Below are 16,234 nucleotides of genomic sequence, written 5' to 3' on the forward strand. Positions count from 1 at the left end.
CAAACAGGGTGTCAAAAGCATCCTTGTTGGGCCTGTCCTTGAGAATACTGTATGGATATGAAAATGTCTGTGATGTGAACAACTACAAAGTGTTTAGCTACATTTCTGAACTGTCTCTGTTTTAACACCATGAATCAATCTAGTGGTTGAGGAGGGAGCAAGCTTTTTTCCTGCTGCTCCAGAGAACAGGACCCAGAACAAGCTACAGGAAAAGAGATTCCACCTCAACATTAGGAGGAACTCCCTGACAGTAAGGCCTGTTTGACCATGGAACACACTTCCTCAGAGTGTAGTGGAGTCTCCTTCCTTAGAGGTCTTTAAACAGAGGCTGGATGGCCATCTGTTGGGTACACTTTGGTAGTGGGTTCCTGCATGGCAGGGAGTTGGACTGGATGGCCCTTGTGGTCTCTACCAACTCTATGATTCTATGGTGTTTTTAGAATTGGATACAGAATTCGATACAGATGGAAAAAATACTGATGAAACAGAACTATCCTGATAGGCTATCTGTTTTGCCAATTTAGTGAAGTAAAATTAGCTTTTGCTAATCACCACTACAGTGTGCCTGCACACTGTACACTACTTTCAGCTTATGCTGAAGCTGTGCTGCAATATAATGAATGGCATGCATGCACCACCATGCCCGAGACCCATTATATTTAATGGGGCTCGAGCATATGCATTATTCGCCTTACATGGGGGTCCAGAACAGATCCCCCGCATAAGGCAAGGGTCACTAACAAAAATTGTAATCTTTGATTTTCTTGATGCTTTAGTGACTGCTGACAGGCATAATGACACCTCTTATGCTATTATTATTATTATTATTATTATTATTATTACATTTATTTGTATAGCGCCATAGACTTTACATAGTGCTTTACAGAGGAGAGAAAACAATCCAAAATAGAAACAAAAGCCTGCCTATTACACATAATCTAAAACACAAACAAGATTATAAAATTAATAAAATATTACTATAACAAAGTTAACACAATCCTATAAAAGTGTAAATTAATACAAATAATATGTGATGAAAATATACAGTCATAAGATCAAGACAGAAGTTGGAAGGCTTCCTTGAATAGAATAGTCTTTAATTTAGATTTAAAGTAGTCTAAAGAGGTGGTGCAAATTCATGGGAAGGAGATTCGAAAAATAGGGGCAGCATGGACAAAGGGGCAGAGAAAATCCTTGGCTGAATCAACAGCCTCGAATCACTAGAGTGCAGAGAGCAAACAGAAAGATAGAAGGAAACAAGTGCTGACAAGTAGGTGCAGGCCAAACTGTGAAGGGCTTTGAAAATTAGCAATAAGAGCTTATAGTAGATTCTTAATGGGATCGGGAGCCAGTAAAGAGACGACAACAATGGAGTGACATGATCATAATGGCAGGTGGAAAAAATTATCCTAACAGTAGAATGTTGCACAGAAGTCAAGGGGGCAAGATGGGGAAGAGGAAGCCCAGTTAGCAAAGAATTACAGTAACCCAGGCGAGAAATGGCCGGTGCATGAATCAAAGTCTTAGTAAATACTGAAAGAAAAGGCCTGATTTTTGTTGGATTATAAAGAAAGAAATGACACAACTTTGCCACGGCCTGAATTTGAGGAATGAATGAATGGGAAGAGTCGTAAATTAAACCAAGACTACACGCTTCCTTCACAGGTTGAATGTTAGTGCCACTAACTGTGATTGAAAATGAATAATGCAGAGTTGGCTTCAGTGGGAAAACAAGTAGCTCAGTCTTGTCCATATTGAACTTAAGGTGCCAATGGAACATCCAAACAGAAATAGCAGATAGACATGATGACACTCGCTGTTAAACATCCGGAGAGAATTCTGGAGTGGAGAAATACAGTAGACAAAATATAAAGAGAAATTAACAACGGGCCCAAGAAACTTAGAAAAGAAAGGCAGGAGTGAGATTGGCAGATAATTAGAGATGGAGAACAAGTCAAGTGAGGGCTTCTTGAGAATGGAAGAAACCAAAGCATGTTTGAAAGCAGAAGGAAAGTGACCAGTAGAGAGAGCGAGATTAATAATAGAAAGAAGAGAAGAGAGACTAGAAGGAACAACTAAGCTTAATAAAAACTAGGAATAGGATCAAGAGAACAAGTAGATGAGTTAGATTATTTCTCATCTTAGCTAGTTCATCTCGAGAGACCAGAGGGAAGGTGGATAATTTTACCAATGTGGGTGGCTGAGGTACTGGAACAAGAGACAAGTCAGGGACTTCCAAAGAAGAGTGAATTAAATCAATCTTAGCAATGAAGTGAGTAGCAAAATCATTAGGAGAAAATGAAGAAGGAGCTGATGGAGATGAGGGTTTTAACCAAGAATTAAAGGTTGAGAAAAGACACTGAGGCCGTCACTCATTAGCACTAATCAGCGATGCATAATAATTCTGTTTTGCCTGAGAGATAGCATGTGAATAAGAAGAAAGAACAAATTTATAATAGATAAAGTCAGCCAATTCCCTGGACTTTTTCCATAGACGCACGGCTGCTCAAGAACAAGATCGGAGATACCGAACAACTGGAATAAGCCAGGGCTGTGGCTTAATTGAAGAAGTTATGCGAGTCAATAAAGGGGCAAATCAGTCAAGAGTATGGGATAAGGTTGAGTTAAATAAAGAGACGGCTTAATCCACAGAGCTGCCAAGGCTTAAAGAAAATTAAGAAGAGTCCAGTGCCAGGCCAAATGTCTCAGGATTCATGGAGTGGAGGTTTCTAAAAGAACGCCAAATAATCTGGCAAGGGGGAGGGCTATGCATTAGGGGAAAGGAAATACAGTAATGATCTGATAATGGAAATTCAGTAGCTGCATATTCAGAAAGTACACATTTTTTAGTCAAAACTAAGTCAAGGTGATGTCCAAGAGAGTGAGTAGGTGACCTGGAGCAGAGTTCCAAATGAAAAGAAGATAGTAGCGCACTAAAACGAGCAGCTGGAGGATTATTAAGAAAATCCATATGAACATTGGAAGTCCCCAATGATTAGGACTGGGACTTCATCCAACAAGAAATACATCAACCAAGAATCGAAGTCAGAAAGGAACTTGGCTGACAGTCCAGCTTGACAATAGATGACTACAACATGGAGCTGAAGAGGCGAGAAAAGTTTAATAGCAAGAAACTCAAATGAAAAAGAGGAGTAGGTTTGAGGAATCAATAATACTTGAAATTGGCATTGACTAGATAACAAAATGCCAACTCCACTACCTCTACCCTCTTGGCAGCTAGAATGGGTAAAAGAAAGGTCATCAAACAAGAGGGCAGCCGATGTAACAATGTCCTGGGGGAAATCCAGGTTTCAGTAAGGGCAAGGAGATTAAGAGAGCTAGAAATAAATAAATCATGGATTGCTTCTGCCTTGGGAGCAGCTGATCAGCAATTCCAGAGGGAACAGGCAAAAGGAAGTCAAAGGCTTTCATGGCCGCCATCCATATATTTTTGTGGGTTTTTTTGGGCTATGTGACCATGTTCTAGAAGAGTTTCTTCCTGATGATGCTGGCGAAACGTCAGGAAGAAACTGTTCTAGAACATGGCCACATAGCCCGAAAAACCCACAAAAAACTATAGGTAAAAGGAAGTTGAACGGGAGGAAGACATCTAATAGATATTAGATTGGAATGATAAACAGGAGCCATAAGAGAGAGAAAGTTAACAGAATAAGGCTCAGCAGCAGAGAGAGAAGCAACAGAGAGAACAACTATGCTGTAACAAGCAGTAAACCCTAACATTGCCTAGATAAAAGCTATTCTAAACAAAATAAACAAACAAAAAAGATGAATTAGAGGAGTTGGCAATAGCCCACCATATAACAAAGTTATCAAATTTCCTTTAACAGTTCAGTTTCTACTGCCGCCGTTAGCCTTTAGGCCGCTAGTGGTGGTCAATGTCAACAGTGATAAGGGTTCAGATCTCTCACCACCTTCTCAGACGGTGTAGCTTTTGAAGCAATAAGCTGAGCTTGACTGGAGACAGAGCTTCAGTCCTCTCGCCACACTGGAGCTTTTAAAGCAGGTCACAGAATCATAGAATTGTAGAGCTGGAAGAGACCACAAGGGCCATCCAGTCCAACCCCCTGTTATGCAGGAACTCTCAATCAAAGCATCCCCGACAGATGGCCATCCAGCCTCTGCTTAAAGACCTCTTAAGCAGTCAGCTGAACCTGCGTGGAGGCAGGGCTTGAGTCCTCTCACCACACTGGAGCTTTTAAAGCAGTTCTTAAGCAGTCATCTTAAGAGTCTACATTTGGAAATTATTTCTTTATTAGAGCAAAAATGACATGCATCCAGTGCATAAGAATGAGATTGGATGTGGTGCTGGGGGCTGCAGAGAAACAACTTTTCTTTAAGGTGGAAATTTCCTTTGATAATGAAATATATGGTGAAGTCAGGTTTTGTGGATAGATAGGCTAGGAAAAGTTGGTTGGTTATTCACCTCTTGTTGAAAACAAAGGCTAAATTCTTAGTAATTTTAATGTGGCTGGTTTGAACAGTAGCAAACAAGCCACACTGTACATCTCTGGTGATTTGCATTCCTTCTATTAGAACTGTTAATCAGGAGGGGTAAATTTAATTACCTAGAAGATGAAACTGGTTTGGATGGGTAGATTGCATGAAATCTAATCCTAAGCATCATTAAGAATTCAAAATTGAATTAGGAACATGAACAATGGAAAGTGTATTACATTAAAGAGTGAACATGTCTCTGGAACCTACAATATGCCATTGTACTGGTTACACAAAAATGGCCTTCGATACTGTAACACACTTACATGCTAATTTACTTTCACAGCAGTTGAATAATCTCTCCCTCTGTAATAAGCTAATGCATGAAAGAGAAAACCATTGTCCTCTTTCTCATGTGCTAGCTTACTTCATGCACAGAACATTCCAACTGGAGAGCAATATATATATACCTCACCTTCACTTTAAAGTAGTACAGTCCAGAATTCTTTGACAATATTGTTGCACATTCTATAGATATGATCTAAGCAGCAAGGAGGATATATGAACATTAGGTAGACAGAACTCAGCCATGAAATAGTGTTGGAAGGGTAGCTCTCTTAGAACTAAGACTTTTTAGTCTGGAACTCAGTCCTGGGCCCACATGGATGATAGATAAAATGTTTTATTTTACAATGAATCAGGGCACTTTCATACAGATGGATTCTAGTGTTACTTGTCAAAAGAACTTTTGCAGCGATTCCCTATTTTCCTCCTCATCAGATTTCTAGTGGAAGGAGGGGAGAAGGACATCACAGGCAATTATGTTATTGTCTCCTTCAATAATATCCCATGAATGAGGATAGGATTGTATAATAAGAATCATTATCTGGAAACACCATAAAGTCCAGTAGTTCCCACTCAGACTTATCTGTTTGGAGGTACATTGTGATAACATGTCTCATTCCAGAAATTGCAGGGAACCACATTAATTCTGGTTATTTATCATACAAAAAGAAGATGACCCTATAAATGCATAAGGGTTTCCTTCTGATCCTGGAACCAGCTCTAAGTGTTAGCTCTAAAGCATTGCTGTGAAGCAGCAACTCAGGAGCTTATTTTTGTGAGGAAGTATCATTAAATTGACCAATTTAGACCGATCTGAAAGGCTGGCCTGGGGGCAGAGTTGGGGCATTGCATCTTCACGACACATGCCCAACTCCACCCACCCCACCCCCCCACCCCCCGGTGCCTTGATACTGCGTGCCACTCCACACGATGCACAGCATCATGGCATGCCTCCAGCACTGCGTCCAGATGACACAGTGCCGAAGGAGCACCACATAGCTGTGACGCCATGGCTATGGCGCCCTTTTGAGGATGCAAAAAGGAGCCACTTTTTGTGGCTTCTTTTTCCACCCTCAAAAGGCCGGATTGGGGCTTTGGCATGAGATGCCATGGCCCTGATCTGGCTAGGAAAGGAGCGGCTGAACAGGCGCAGTCTGCTGAGCCCCTTAGACTTGAAACAGGAAACAGGTCTACATAACATTTGTGTCCCTGACAGTCAATGCTCTGTCCAAGTTGGTCACCCTATTTTGTTCTCTGCTCTCTGTGGAATTCTGCAGTTCAAACCCTTCTAAGATCTATGAAACTGTTCACACAGTTAAGTCCTTTTGCTGTAAATATAGATGAGGTGGCATCTGAAAGACAACTGCAATATTTTGAGGTGATGAATTATAACTGCAAAAAGAACTTTTCTCCCTAAGGATTACATGAAGTTTTGCTCATAAAATTTTTGAAGGGAGGGGATATGTCTATAGCATTATTGTGGCTTCAGAAATAGAAAACAAACCTGGAATTGGTAAAAATCAGAAGATGTCAGGGTAATGAGTCATGTGTGAACTTGAACCAAACCAAAAAAAAAAAAAAAAATCTTCCAAGATAAAAGCTAGAACCATTGCCATCTTGTTAGAAATACTGTATAGGCCTCATTGGGCCTAGATGACAGAAGTCTAAAGCACACTGCAGAAATCATCCAGTCTGAGACTACTTTAACTATCCTGGCTCAGTGCTAGGAAATCCTGGGAATTGTAGTTTATTGTGGCACCAGAGCTCTCTGACAGAGAAGGCTAAATGTTTCACAAAACTAAAGTTTCTAGAATCCCCTATCATTGAGCCACAGCAGTTAAATGTTCTCAAACTGGATTATTTCTGGTTTTGGACCTAACAGCCTCGACAGACTGGCAGGAGAGGCCGGCATGGAAAGGCCAGCATCCACACAATGCACACTCCAACTCCAGCCCATGCCCACGTGATGACACTTGCCCAACTGCATGGCGGCTGATATTATGGTGCTCCTCTGGCACTGCTTCCAGATGAAGCAGCAGCAAAGAAGTGCCAAAAAGCCGTGGTGCTGGCAGCTATGGCACACTTTCTGCAGCACAAAAAGGAGCTGCTTTTTGTGGCTCCTTTGTGCACTGCAAAAAGGCCAGATTGGGGTCATGGCATGTAGTTGCAGCAGCCCTAATCCGCCACCATTTAGCCCCTAAGTCTCCTTCTTTTGATTCACACCCCTTTGCAGTGATGCAGATTCTGCCCTTTCCTGTCACTCTATAGTTTCCCTTTCCTGACAGAAGATATTAGTTGAGCTGTTGTCAACGTACTATGGCAAGCTTACAATCTCTGTTTTTTATTGTTCTCATACCATCTTACACACACACAAACACAAAAAAGAAAATATGTAGATCAGGAGCCAAAGAACTCTATGAATGGTCTCAAAGCTATACATATGCAAAATATACACATGCATGCCCATATAGCTGTTTTTTTTTCTTTTGGCATCAGCTTCCTCTACAAATAAAATGCTATTCCAGAGGTACCCCAAACCTTCAGGGGCAGCTTACTAGCTAGTGGCAGAAGTAAGGGACAGCTGTAGAGTCTCTGTTTTTGGCACTTTGTATGGCCTTGAAATGTTAGCTGCAGATAATTTATATGGGATAGCTGGGACTAATCTTTCATAAAATACTTAAGACATTTCTCCTGGTGGTGGTAATGTCAGTAATAGTAATCACAATAAACCTGGTTTTTCTAAATTGTCATTATTTGAAAATGAATTATAGACTCCATCACAGAGCTTATTAAGAAGAGAAGCAATGGCAGGAAAGTCTTTTGCCTTGTTCTTTTTAAAAAAAAATGCTAAGAGGATTTGGCTGCTTAAAAATCAAAGAGCATCATGTGTGCCTGAGTAATAAATTATTATCCCTGCTTCTTACCTTTAGGGAGTTTGAGAGTAATTCCAGGTTTACCATGATGAACAGCAGTGCTTTCCTGTTATGTTCTCCACATGCTGTGTACTACTCCCCAGCCACAGTCAAGATGGGCTGACAAATGTCAATATATCTGTTATCCTCACTAAGAAAGAAGAACAAAGCTGTCAGAGCCTAAGCAAAAATGTGAATTCAAAAGAATTTAGAAAACCTCTCCCCCAGTCTATGAAGGAACAGCAAAAATAAAATGAAATGAAATGAATCAAAACAAAACCACTGTCATACAATAAAACTAATGGCACAAGTAAGATGCCTTAGTCTGGGCCTAACTTAGCATCTTTCTCTCTTCTCTTTTGTAAGGTAAAACTGTGGCAAATGTGGCCCTCCAAATGTGGCTGAACTACATCTCCCATCATGCCCCCCCTTGTTTTGCTGATTAGCACTGATTAGATCTGAAATCTGAAATAAGTCTGGCCATATCACAAGGCAAAATGAGGCTGATAGGTGTGGCATGCTACATCACTGCTTTCTGCCCCCAGATGTAGTGATGGATGTCCTTTGTTAGTATTTAAATAAGAAGCAAACATGGAAGCCAGAATTTGTAAACTGATCTTTGGAGCACAGGGAGGCCCCATCGTGTCTTTTCCCTCAAGCAGCAAAAGTGTTTTGAGCTGGATCTGGTCCAAATTCTGTGTTTATTGATCAGTTTATTGTAATAAATAAAATGAATCTGTGTTTCTACATGTTTGCCACCTCAGTACCAAAAAATAGGAGGAAGTGCATTGGCTGCATAGAAACACTATTAAAAATATCCATTTCATTTGTTTAGCTTGTTGTAAAATACTTATGATTAAGCCTATGCTTGGATAGGCCATAGTTGGGGTGAAATCTCAGGTGAAGATCGATGTTCACAAAGTAGGTTTGGGGTTAACTATCACAACCCTTCACACAAAGAGTACTTATTCCTTTCCATCTACCCAAAGCATTCCAGTTAATGCTGTGGCTTCTTTCCTTCATAACTACACTGCAATCTACATGATCTGTTACCAGAGTCAGCTACTTAGCCATAATCAACCAGACTGAAGCAAGACTCTGGGCATTTATCCATTGCTGAATTGATAATCATACATGCAGCTGGTGCAGTTGTCTTCAGTGAGATCCCTCTGACTTGTCTGACTGCTTCTGTTAATATGGATGGGGATGCCTATTTCTGCATGGGATCATTGAGTGCATGCAACATTTTGGAACTAATTGGGGCCACAATCCATAAACATAAAGTGTTGTTGATAATTGCTATTTAGTAGTAGTATTCCCACCTTTTACTCTCCAGATATTTTGGGGCCTCAGTTCCCCGTAACACTAGGCAGCATGGCCAGTGATTTGGGAATTGTCACATGACAACACCAGGTGACTGAATTATTCCTTTAAGGATGTTATGAGTCCCTTCTCACTCACATCTTATCTTGCAGAAAGAATGTATAGTTGATTATAGACTGTCTTGTGCAATCTGCTTTAGTGTATAAATGATTCATGTAATGAAAGGGAAAGTTTTGTGTGTGAGAGAAGGGGGATTTTCCAACAAACATAGTGAAATAAATTCAACACAGAACAAAATGGTTTTCTGAAGGAAATAGAAAGACAGCTAAAATGAAGCTGTGTTCATTAAGAGTTGTGTTTGAAACTGAATGTAGAAACATATACATTCATTATACAAGTATGTTAAATCAACAACATAAATCTAAATTAGCACTTATTTCTAAATCAATTAGGAGTGTCACTCAGTTAAATAAATATAAATTGATTAATCAAATTCATTTCAATAAATATAGATCTACATACATTTTCATATCAATAAAACTGTTTTGTAAATAAAAGCTTCCTTCTTTTGCTTATAGACTTTCTGTGTCACAAAAGGGCATTCCTGTTGCTTATTCCTATGTTTAAGGAACTGAGGAATGGAACTTACTGACCTAATATAATATAATGGCTATTCCCAGCTAGACATATTCAGTCTATCCCTGAATGGTACTTTGACACCTCTGGCATCCTGTTACTTCACTGGTTCTACTCTAGTTGGTACTAGCACTTGGTTTAAGCCACTTTCTTTTTTGTGCCTAGCACTTTTGGAAACACTTATATTTAAAACAAACAAACAAATTCTAACTTAAAAATGGGTTACTAATTAATCAAATATTCCCTTTTAGCCAATAAAAAGTGTTTAAATGGTACATATTAAACACTACAAGTCTAGATTTAAGGTACAGATCACTAAAACTTCACTGTCCAACTATGCAACAGTAACACTAAGAAAGCTGGCTGAATTCCTTATTCACACACATATGCAGGATACAATAGGATCATGGATAAAACCCACAAATTAACATTTACAAACACTTTTGAATTCTTACATTCAGATGTATACATGAACACATAGAGTGTTTGTTTTTAGAAAAATGCTAATCATTGCATAAAACTGTTGTTTATATGCTCCTAACCATTTTATTGCTGTGTTTTTAATGTATCATATCCAAATCAGTTTATAGTCTTGTAAAGACTTTTGTACTTGTGTAAAGAATTGTGTAGATTGTTGTAATATTTCCATGGATTTAAGAGTAGTCTATGTGGATCTTGTTCCTAAAAAAGTAGTCCTCGATAGCATCTGGCCTTGCAATATCAACTTCAACTGCACTGCTGTTCTGTATTAAGTTCTCCTATGTGGTGCATTAATTGAGTTGTTTTCTCTGTCCATTGTTCAGGATAAACCACAAAGAATATCTAATCCCAAGTAAAGAGTAGACATCTACAAAGCTTTCATATTGGTGCAAAGGTCTTTCCAGGATTTTTTTTTAACTTAGATATTATGGAGAAAACAAGGAAAATTCAAAGAAAGGCTTTGCATTGTGGTATTTGTCAAATTCTTTAAATTATTTAGGGCATTAACTGCCCTTAATTTTATACTGAAGTATATCCCAAGTTAATTCGTAATGCCAAGTGGGTGCAATAAAAGCTAAGGATACAAAAGTCCAGTGCCCTGTCATCACTGGTATCCCCAGGATGTTCATAGTTCAAACAAGGAGATACCCCTTACCCTGCCATTTGGCAATGTGACACACAACATTCGGACTATGTTTCTTTCCCTGGTCCTGGAGCCTGAGCTGGAGAAGAGTAGATACAAAACTGACCCATATGATGTGCTCTGTAAAAATTAGTATGCTGCTGCCAAACTATAGTGAAATTGAGTCTGGCTCCTCAAAATACCAACATAGTTTTGAAAGAAGCCAAAAGATTAACAATGGGGACTGCACATTTTTGAGGAGAGATGACCACACCCCCAAATTTGTCTCCAAATCATGACCCAAAGTTAAGGATTGAATGAACACAGAACGTGGGCAGGTAATTGACCAGGCCAATTCCCCACACACAATCAGTCCATGAGCTGCTGTAGACAATCTTTCTGGGATGCAGAATCTGAAGATATTTTAAAAAGTCAAATGAATTTTAATTGCACTACCAACATATCTCAGCTGAGGTTTACCCAGGGATATATACATTAAAAATAGTTTGCCAATGCAAAACCAACCTCTAAAAATATTTTTGTCACATTTGAGGGCCACAAAGCACTACTAAAACCATTGTTGTTATTTGTTTGCAGATTCAAGACCTTTACCAGATGTAGCTCTGACTGGGAAGTGTACTCGGGAATGTGATGAATATGGCCATTCAGACTCCTGCTGGATGCCTGTCCGCACTTCACCCGAAAGAAAACAAAAAAGCCAGCCAAAACTCTCCACTTTCATGCCTGTTGATGAACGGGGCAGTCAAGAGAAGCTGGCCAATGGAGAAGCCTCCTTGATGGGTGACCGCAACAGAAACCTCCTTAACAAAAAGTTGACCTCATCCTATGAGACCTTCAGTGCATCTAATTTCAACAAAAGCGAGGAAGCCAACCCAGAGGATATTCCCCTCACACAGACAGGGGAATACAAGCCATCTCCTGTCAATACTTTAACTAGAAGAGAAGTTTACCTTTAGGCTACAAAGAAATAACAATACAGTTCCCTCGCATATTAAAGGGGGATAAAAGGCAAAAACCTATAAATCAAAACAATTTTAACTCAAAAAAATAGAATAAAGGGAAGTCTATCGAAAAGGGGGCTACCAAAGAGACAAAAGCTTGGCCTGCCACTTCTGCCTCCATGCCAGGCATTTACGTATCCTGTTTGCCTGACTCTACTGTACAATGTAGAAATCATTGTTGCTCCTGCATGCCTAATCCCCTGCTCACCAATCTTAATTTTCCTAAATTTCTGGTTGTAAATTCCTTTCAAGATAACACATCCAAAATGGGGGGGACCCTTGCAAACTGCTCTTAACCTCCCCCTTCCCACTGCTGAAGCATTGTTTAAGCCACTCCAGTTCTTGTTTGGTGGTCATCTGTCTTGTTGGCAATAGCAAGTCAGAGGGAAAAATAAAATTCTTATATATGTATGTAAACATATATAGCCACACCCCCAGGATATCATCTGAATACTGCTGGTTCCCATCAGAGATAAGCCTTCAGAAACCATACAAAAGTAAATATCTAAAGGGACAACTTTTTTTAAGAGCACTTTTTTTTTGGAGATCACAGCTTTAATATTATTCTGTGGCTGGAAACAACAGAAAACATATTCAGCCTGAGATTATTACCCAAAATATGGCATAGCCCCTATAATCCTGAACTGTGGGTTAAATTTTTATCCATAGAATAACTGCTATGTCTCTCTGCCCTTATCCTCTTTCTATCATTCCTTTCCTCTGCCTCTTCCCCTCCCTCCCTTCCTCCATCCCTCCCTCTGACATTTTTTTTTTTTTTTTGCATAAACAACCTGCTGATGGTATATATCATCACATACTATGGATAGATTGCTAAACTCGTGTCATTTTTACCAGACCAACCTTTAGCTTGGATGACCATAGTGACTAAAAGGCCAAAGAACACACTGCTATGGATCAGGGGAATTACTCATTGGTCTTGGCTTAAAAAATTTGACACAGACACGCACAAACACATAAGCATATTTTCCACATGCATTTGCACAGCAGTCTATGCCGCAAGCCCAGATGATGTAGTTGTTTTCCAAATGGATTTTAGTTGAGTGCCCAAAGGAACTGATAAAAGGAGCTTGCTGGTAACAGCATGATAACATCATAAGCTATATGAACATGGTTCTCCAGTTCCTGATTATATTTTTCTTAGAAGGTTCAAATCCATCCCGGAAGCTGTGTTGATGAGCTCCAAGACATGTTGAGCAGGAAATCTGAAAGAAGAGTGAAATGAAGGCAGTGGGAAGAACATGCTTCAAGTCAAATATGACCCCATCTTTGTTGAAAGTGGATACTAGCCCATGGGTTACCAGCGTTCCAGGTTAATCATTTGCTCTTGGCAAAGGTATTATGCAGGTTTTCTTAAAACACAAGTGCATTTAAGTTGAGTCCTGTGCAATACAAAACCAATGTTGAGACTCAAGGTGACCAGTAGTCTTAACTGTTGTCACCGTCTACATGCTCTGTGCAAAATAGTTTTGCATGTGACAAGTTACAAAGAATCCAGACCTGATCATGATGGTGCAGAGTTCTAGCTTGTGACAGTTCTCATAGTTTGCACTATATAAAGTGGATGGGGAAAATGGACCAGATATATTTTGTGCAATAAGAAGTAACAGAGTATGTAGAATCTGGGATAGTTCTGTATTGATAATGAAATAGTAATAAAGAATGGCTGAGCTTGGACATTCAAATGAAACTGACAATCGGTCAACACAGTGGGGACAGCTTGACAAAGGGCGCAAAGAGGAACCAGCCCCTCTGGTTGTTTAACTTGGCATTAAAGCATGACTAGATGGTTCTAGAAAAATGTAGTGACAAGATAGCTTGGGTAGTTTCTTGCTTTAAAAATGACGTAGAATATATTGTTAAACAGTCTGAAATATGGGCTGACTGACTGGTACAAACTCACCACAGCTTTTGTGTTTTGAATTCTTAATAGCAAAGTGCCCTTTTTTCATTGTGCATCTTCTTTCAATTTCTGTTTTATTTTGTTTTTAGTCTGTGTGTAGCAGTTAAAAATGGACACACATTAGAAAGGGGGGAAATGTTTAAGGAAAGGAATGAATCATCATTCTAATGCTTCATTTTCAAATTTGAGAGATGCAAATTTTTGATTTTATAAGATGACTGACTAAATCAGTTGCTGTATTTACATAGCTTTTAAGTATCTGGCATAAAATGCTTCTCAAGGTATTTACATTAAAGCTTACACATTTCTTGCAGGTATCAATGGAAACCATAATTTCATTACTACAGTGGTCAACAGAGCTTTTTTATTTTTATTTTTTGTGTTCAATTCTAATATGTTGAATTTACACTTGAGAGCCACTAAATAAGAGAAATCTAAATGAATTATTTCTCTTTGTAACCTCTTTCCTAGAAAGCCAATACAGGTCACAGAAGGCCTTCAGGATTAACTGGATCAGCAACTAGTCCCAATTTTGTGTACTACATCAAGAAAAAATAATATATTTGAGGGATTTATTTAATTTACTCATAGAGCTAAGATGGGCACAAAAGAATAACAGAAAATACAGTGTACTTGTATGTATTTGAGGTAATTCTAGTACAACCTAGCCATCGAAACATAGTCAATTGCTTCTTATGACCCAGCATGAGACACAGATATATTTTTGTGTGTTTTTTGTTTTAAAATTAGTTAAATCTGGTGACACTCCTTATATAGAGTGCTTTTATAAAAAAATAATAATAAAATGAAATGAAAAATTTTAGCGTGAATGCAAAATATGCAACTGTGCCTTTTATACCTGTTGTTATGGTAAAAATGGTGGTTGGGGTTGGACACTAAAACTTATTGGGCTATTCCCACCTTTTTGAACCTGTATATTTAACCATGTTTATTTTCTGAAAAATGAAAAATGATATATTTAAAAAAAATGCCTTCTACCAAACTCAGATAATGGACCAGTCTTAAATATAAATAACAATTTTTAAAAAATGAAGGGAGGGATTTGAAACAGAACATGGTTTTGGGCTGGGACATTTATTAAATGAAAAAACACTATGATATACTTCTCTGTGGTAAGATATTACGAGTCTCTTTGGCAGAGAAATTGACAGTTGATTGGGTTATTTTAAAGCTTTTAGCAGCCATTTTGTTTTCATTTCATACGCAATAGTCCTATATTGTTTGTTTATTTTTTATTTCGGAAAGGTCTCAAAGGAACTCTGCATGCATTTTACACTGGACACATTTATAGATTGCTACATCACTTACATACCGTTATATGAATTAGAAAATGTCCATATTAACTGCTGTCTAAACTCTAATGCTCATTCCAACCTCCAAATATGCTAATATTTAGTCAATATAATTTCTGACTGGCCTGCTGCCTGAGTTTTAGAAAATAAGGTAGATGTTATTTTTCTGTGGGGATGGGGACTCAAATGAGAGATTGAAGGTGCTTGGCTGAAAGACTACCCTGGGAAGTTGTCATATAGGAAAGCAGAGGTGCAGGAAAATGGAGAGAGAGGGGCAAAATGAAACTACCATAAATACAGCCATCACTAAAAGACTTCTTTGGCATTTGAAGTGTTGAAGAATGGGACAGTTTTGCTTATGTTCCATCAGTGATAACGATCCATTGTTTCCTTAAGTGCTGAATGAGAGGAGATGGACGATGGTAGAGATGAACCTAATCCCAACATTTAAGTTGGGCAGTTGCCTGAAGAGCATTATACTTGGAAGAAGGCATCATTTTCCAGCTACCTGGGGTACACTTTCAGACGTTTCTTTTCTTGAATTTTGAAGCACTTACATTCAGTGTGGTAACGATCTGTTTGTAATATTAATCATTGACTATTGTTCTGCTACTTGGATGTTGATAGTGAAGCAGAGAACAACTTATCATTGTTTATTATGAGTCACTATGCACGCAACTATGCTAAAAAAAAAAGAAACATGGCAAAAATGTATTCAGCGCTAGTCCACCTCTATTTATGAAAGATTTTGCATAATTTAATTTGCTTTTGTACAGTTTTATGTAAATAAATTGCTTGTCATTTTTGTCTCTGCAGATTAAAATATAACATGTTCAAATGATAAGTCATTTGTATGCTTTCTTTGAGCAACACAGAAGAAGAAGAAAAATATCAAGATGTAATATAGATCTGGAATATGGACAACATGTTACTTTTATGGATTAACTCATTCTCTATAACCATTTCTTCAATGCCATTCTCTTTTTTAAATTGAATGCTATTCATATGGACAGTGGTTGTACGCACTTAAGGTTAAAATTGGCTGTTCATCTTACCTTATAGAATGTACTCCCACTAAGGCTCTTCATCACACCAATTACATAAATGTTTACACCTAGATCCACAACATGGTAACAAAAAAGAATTATCCTGTCTCCATCCAAACTAGGTTGTGGTAGTCTAGAATGTGGTAAACAAGAGAGCTC

General features: G+C 38.6%; 1 protein-coding gene across 1 annotated transcript in view; it reads left to right on the top strand.

Moving 5' to 3' along the window:
* PCDH7 (protocadherin 7) overlaps positions 1–15,850 on the top strand; it is a 478,336-nt gene extending 462,486 nt beyond the window's left edge. The window contains exon 6 of the mRNA XM_089525068.1: positions 11,371–15,850. Coding sequence (XP_089381194.1) covers positions 11,371–11,750 — 380 coding nt within the window. The 3' untranslated portion in view covers positions 11,751–15,850. The remainder of the gene's footprint in view (positions 1–11,370) is intronic.
* Positions 15,851–16,234: the final 384 nt, after the last annotated feature.

Source organism: Sceloporus occidentalis, unplaced genomic scaffold (assembly GCF_023333645.1).
Source record: "Sceloporus occidentalis isolate IW3139 unplaced genomic scaffold, rSceOcc1.0.p SCAF_5, whole genome shotgun sequence".
Taxonomy (NCBI): Eukaryota; Metazoa; Chordata; class Lepidosauria; order Squamata; family Phrynosomatidae; genus Sceloporus; species Sceloporus occidentalis.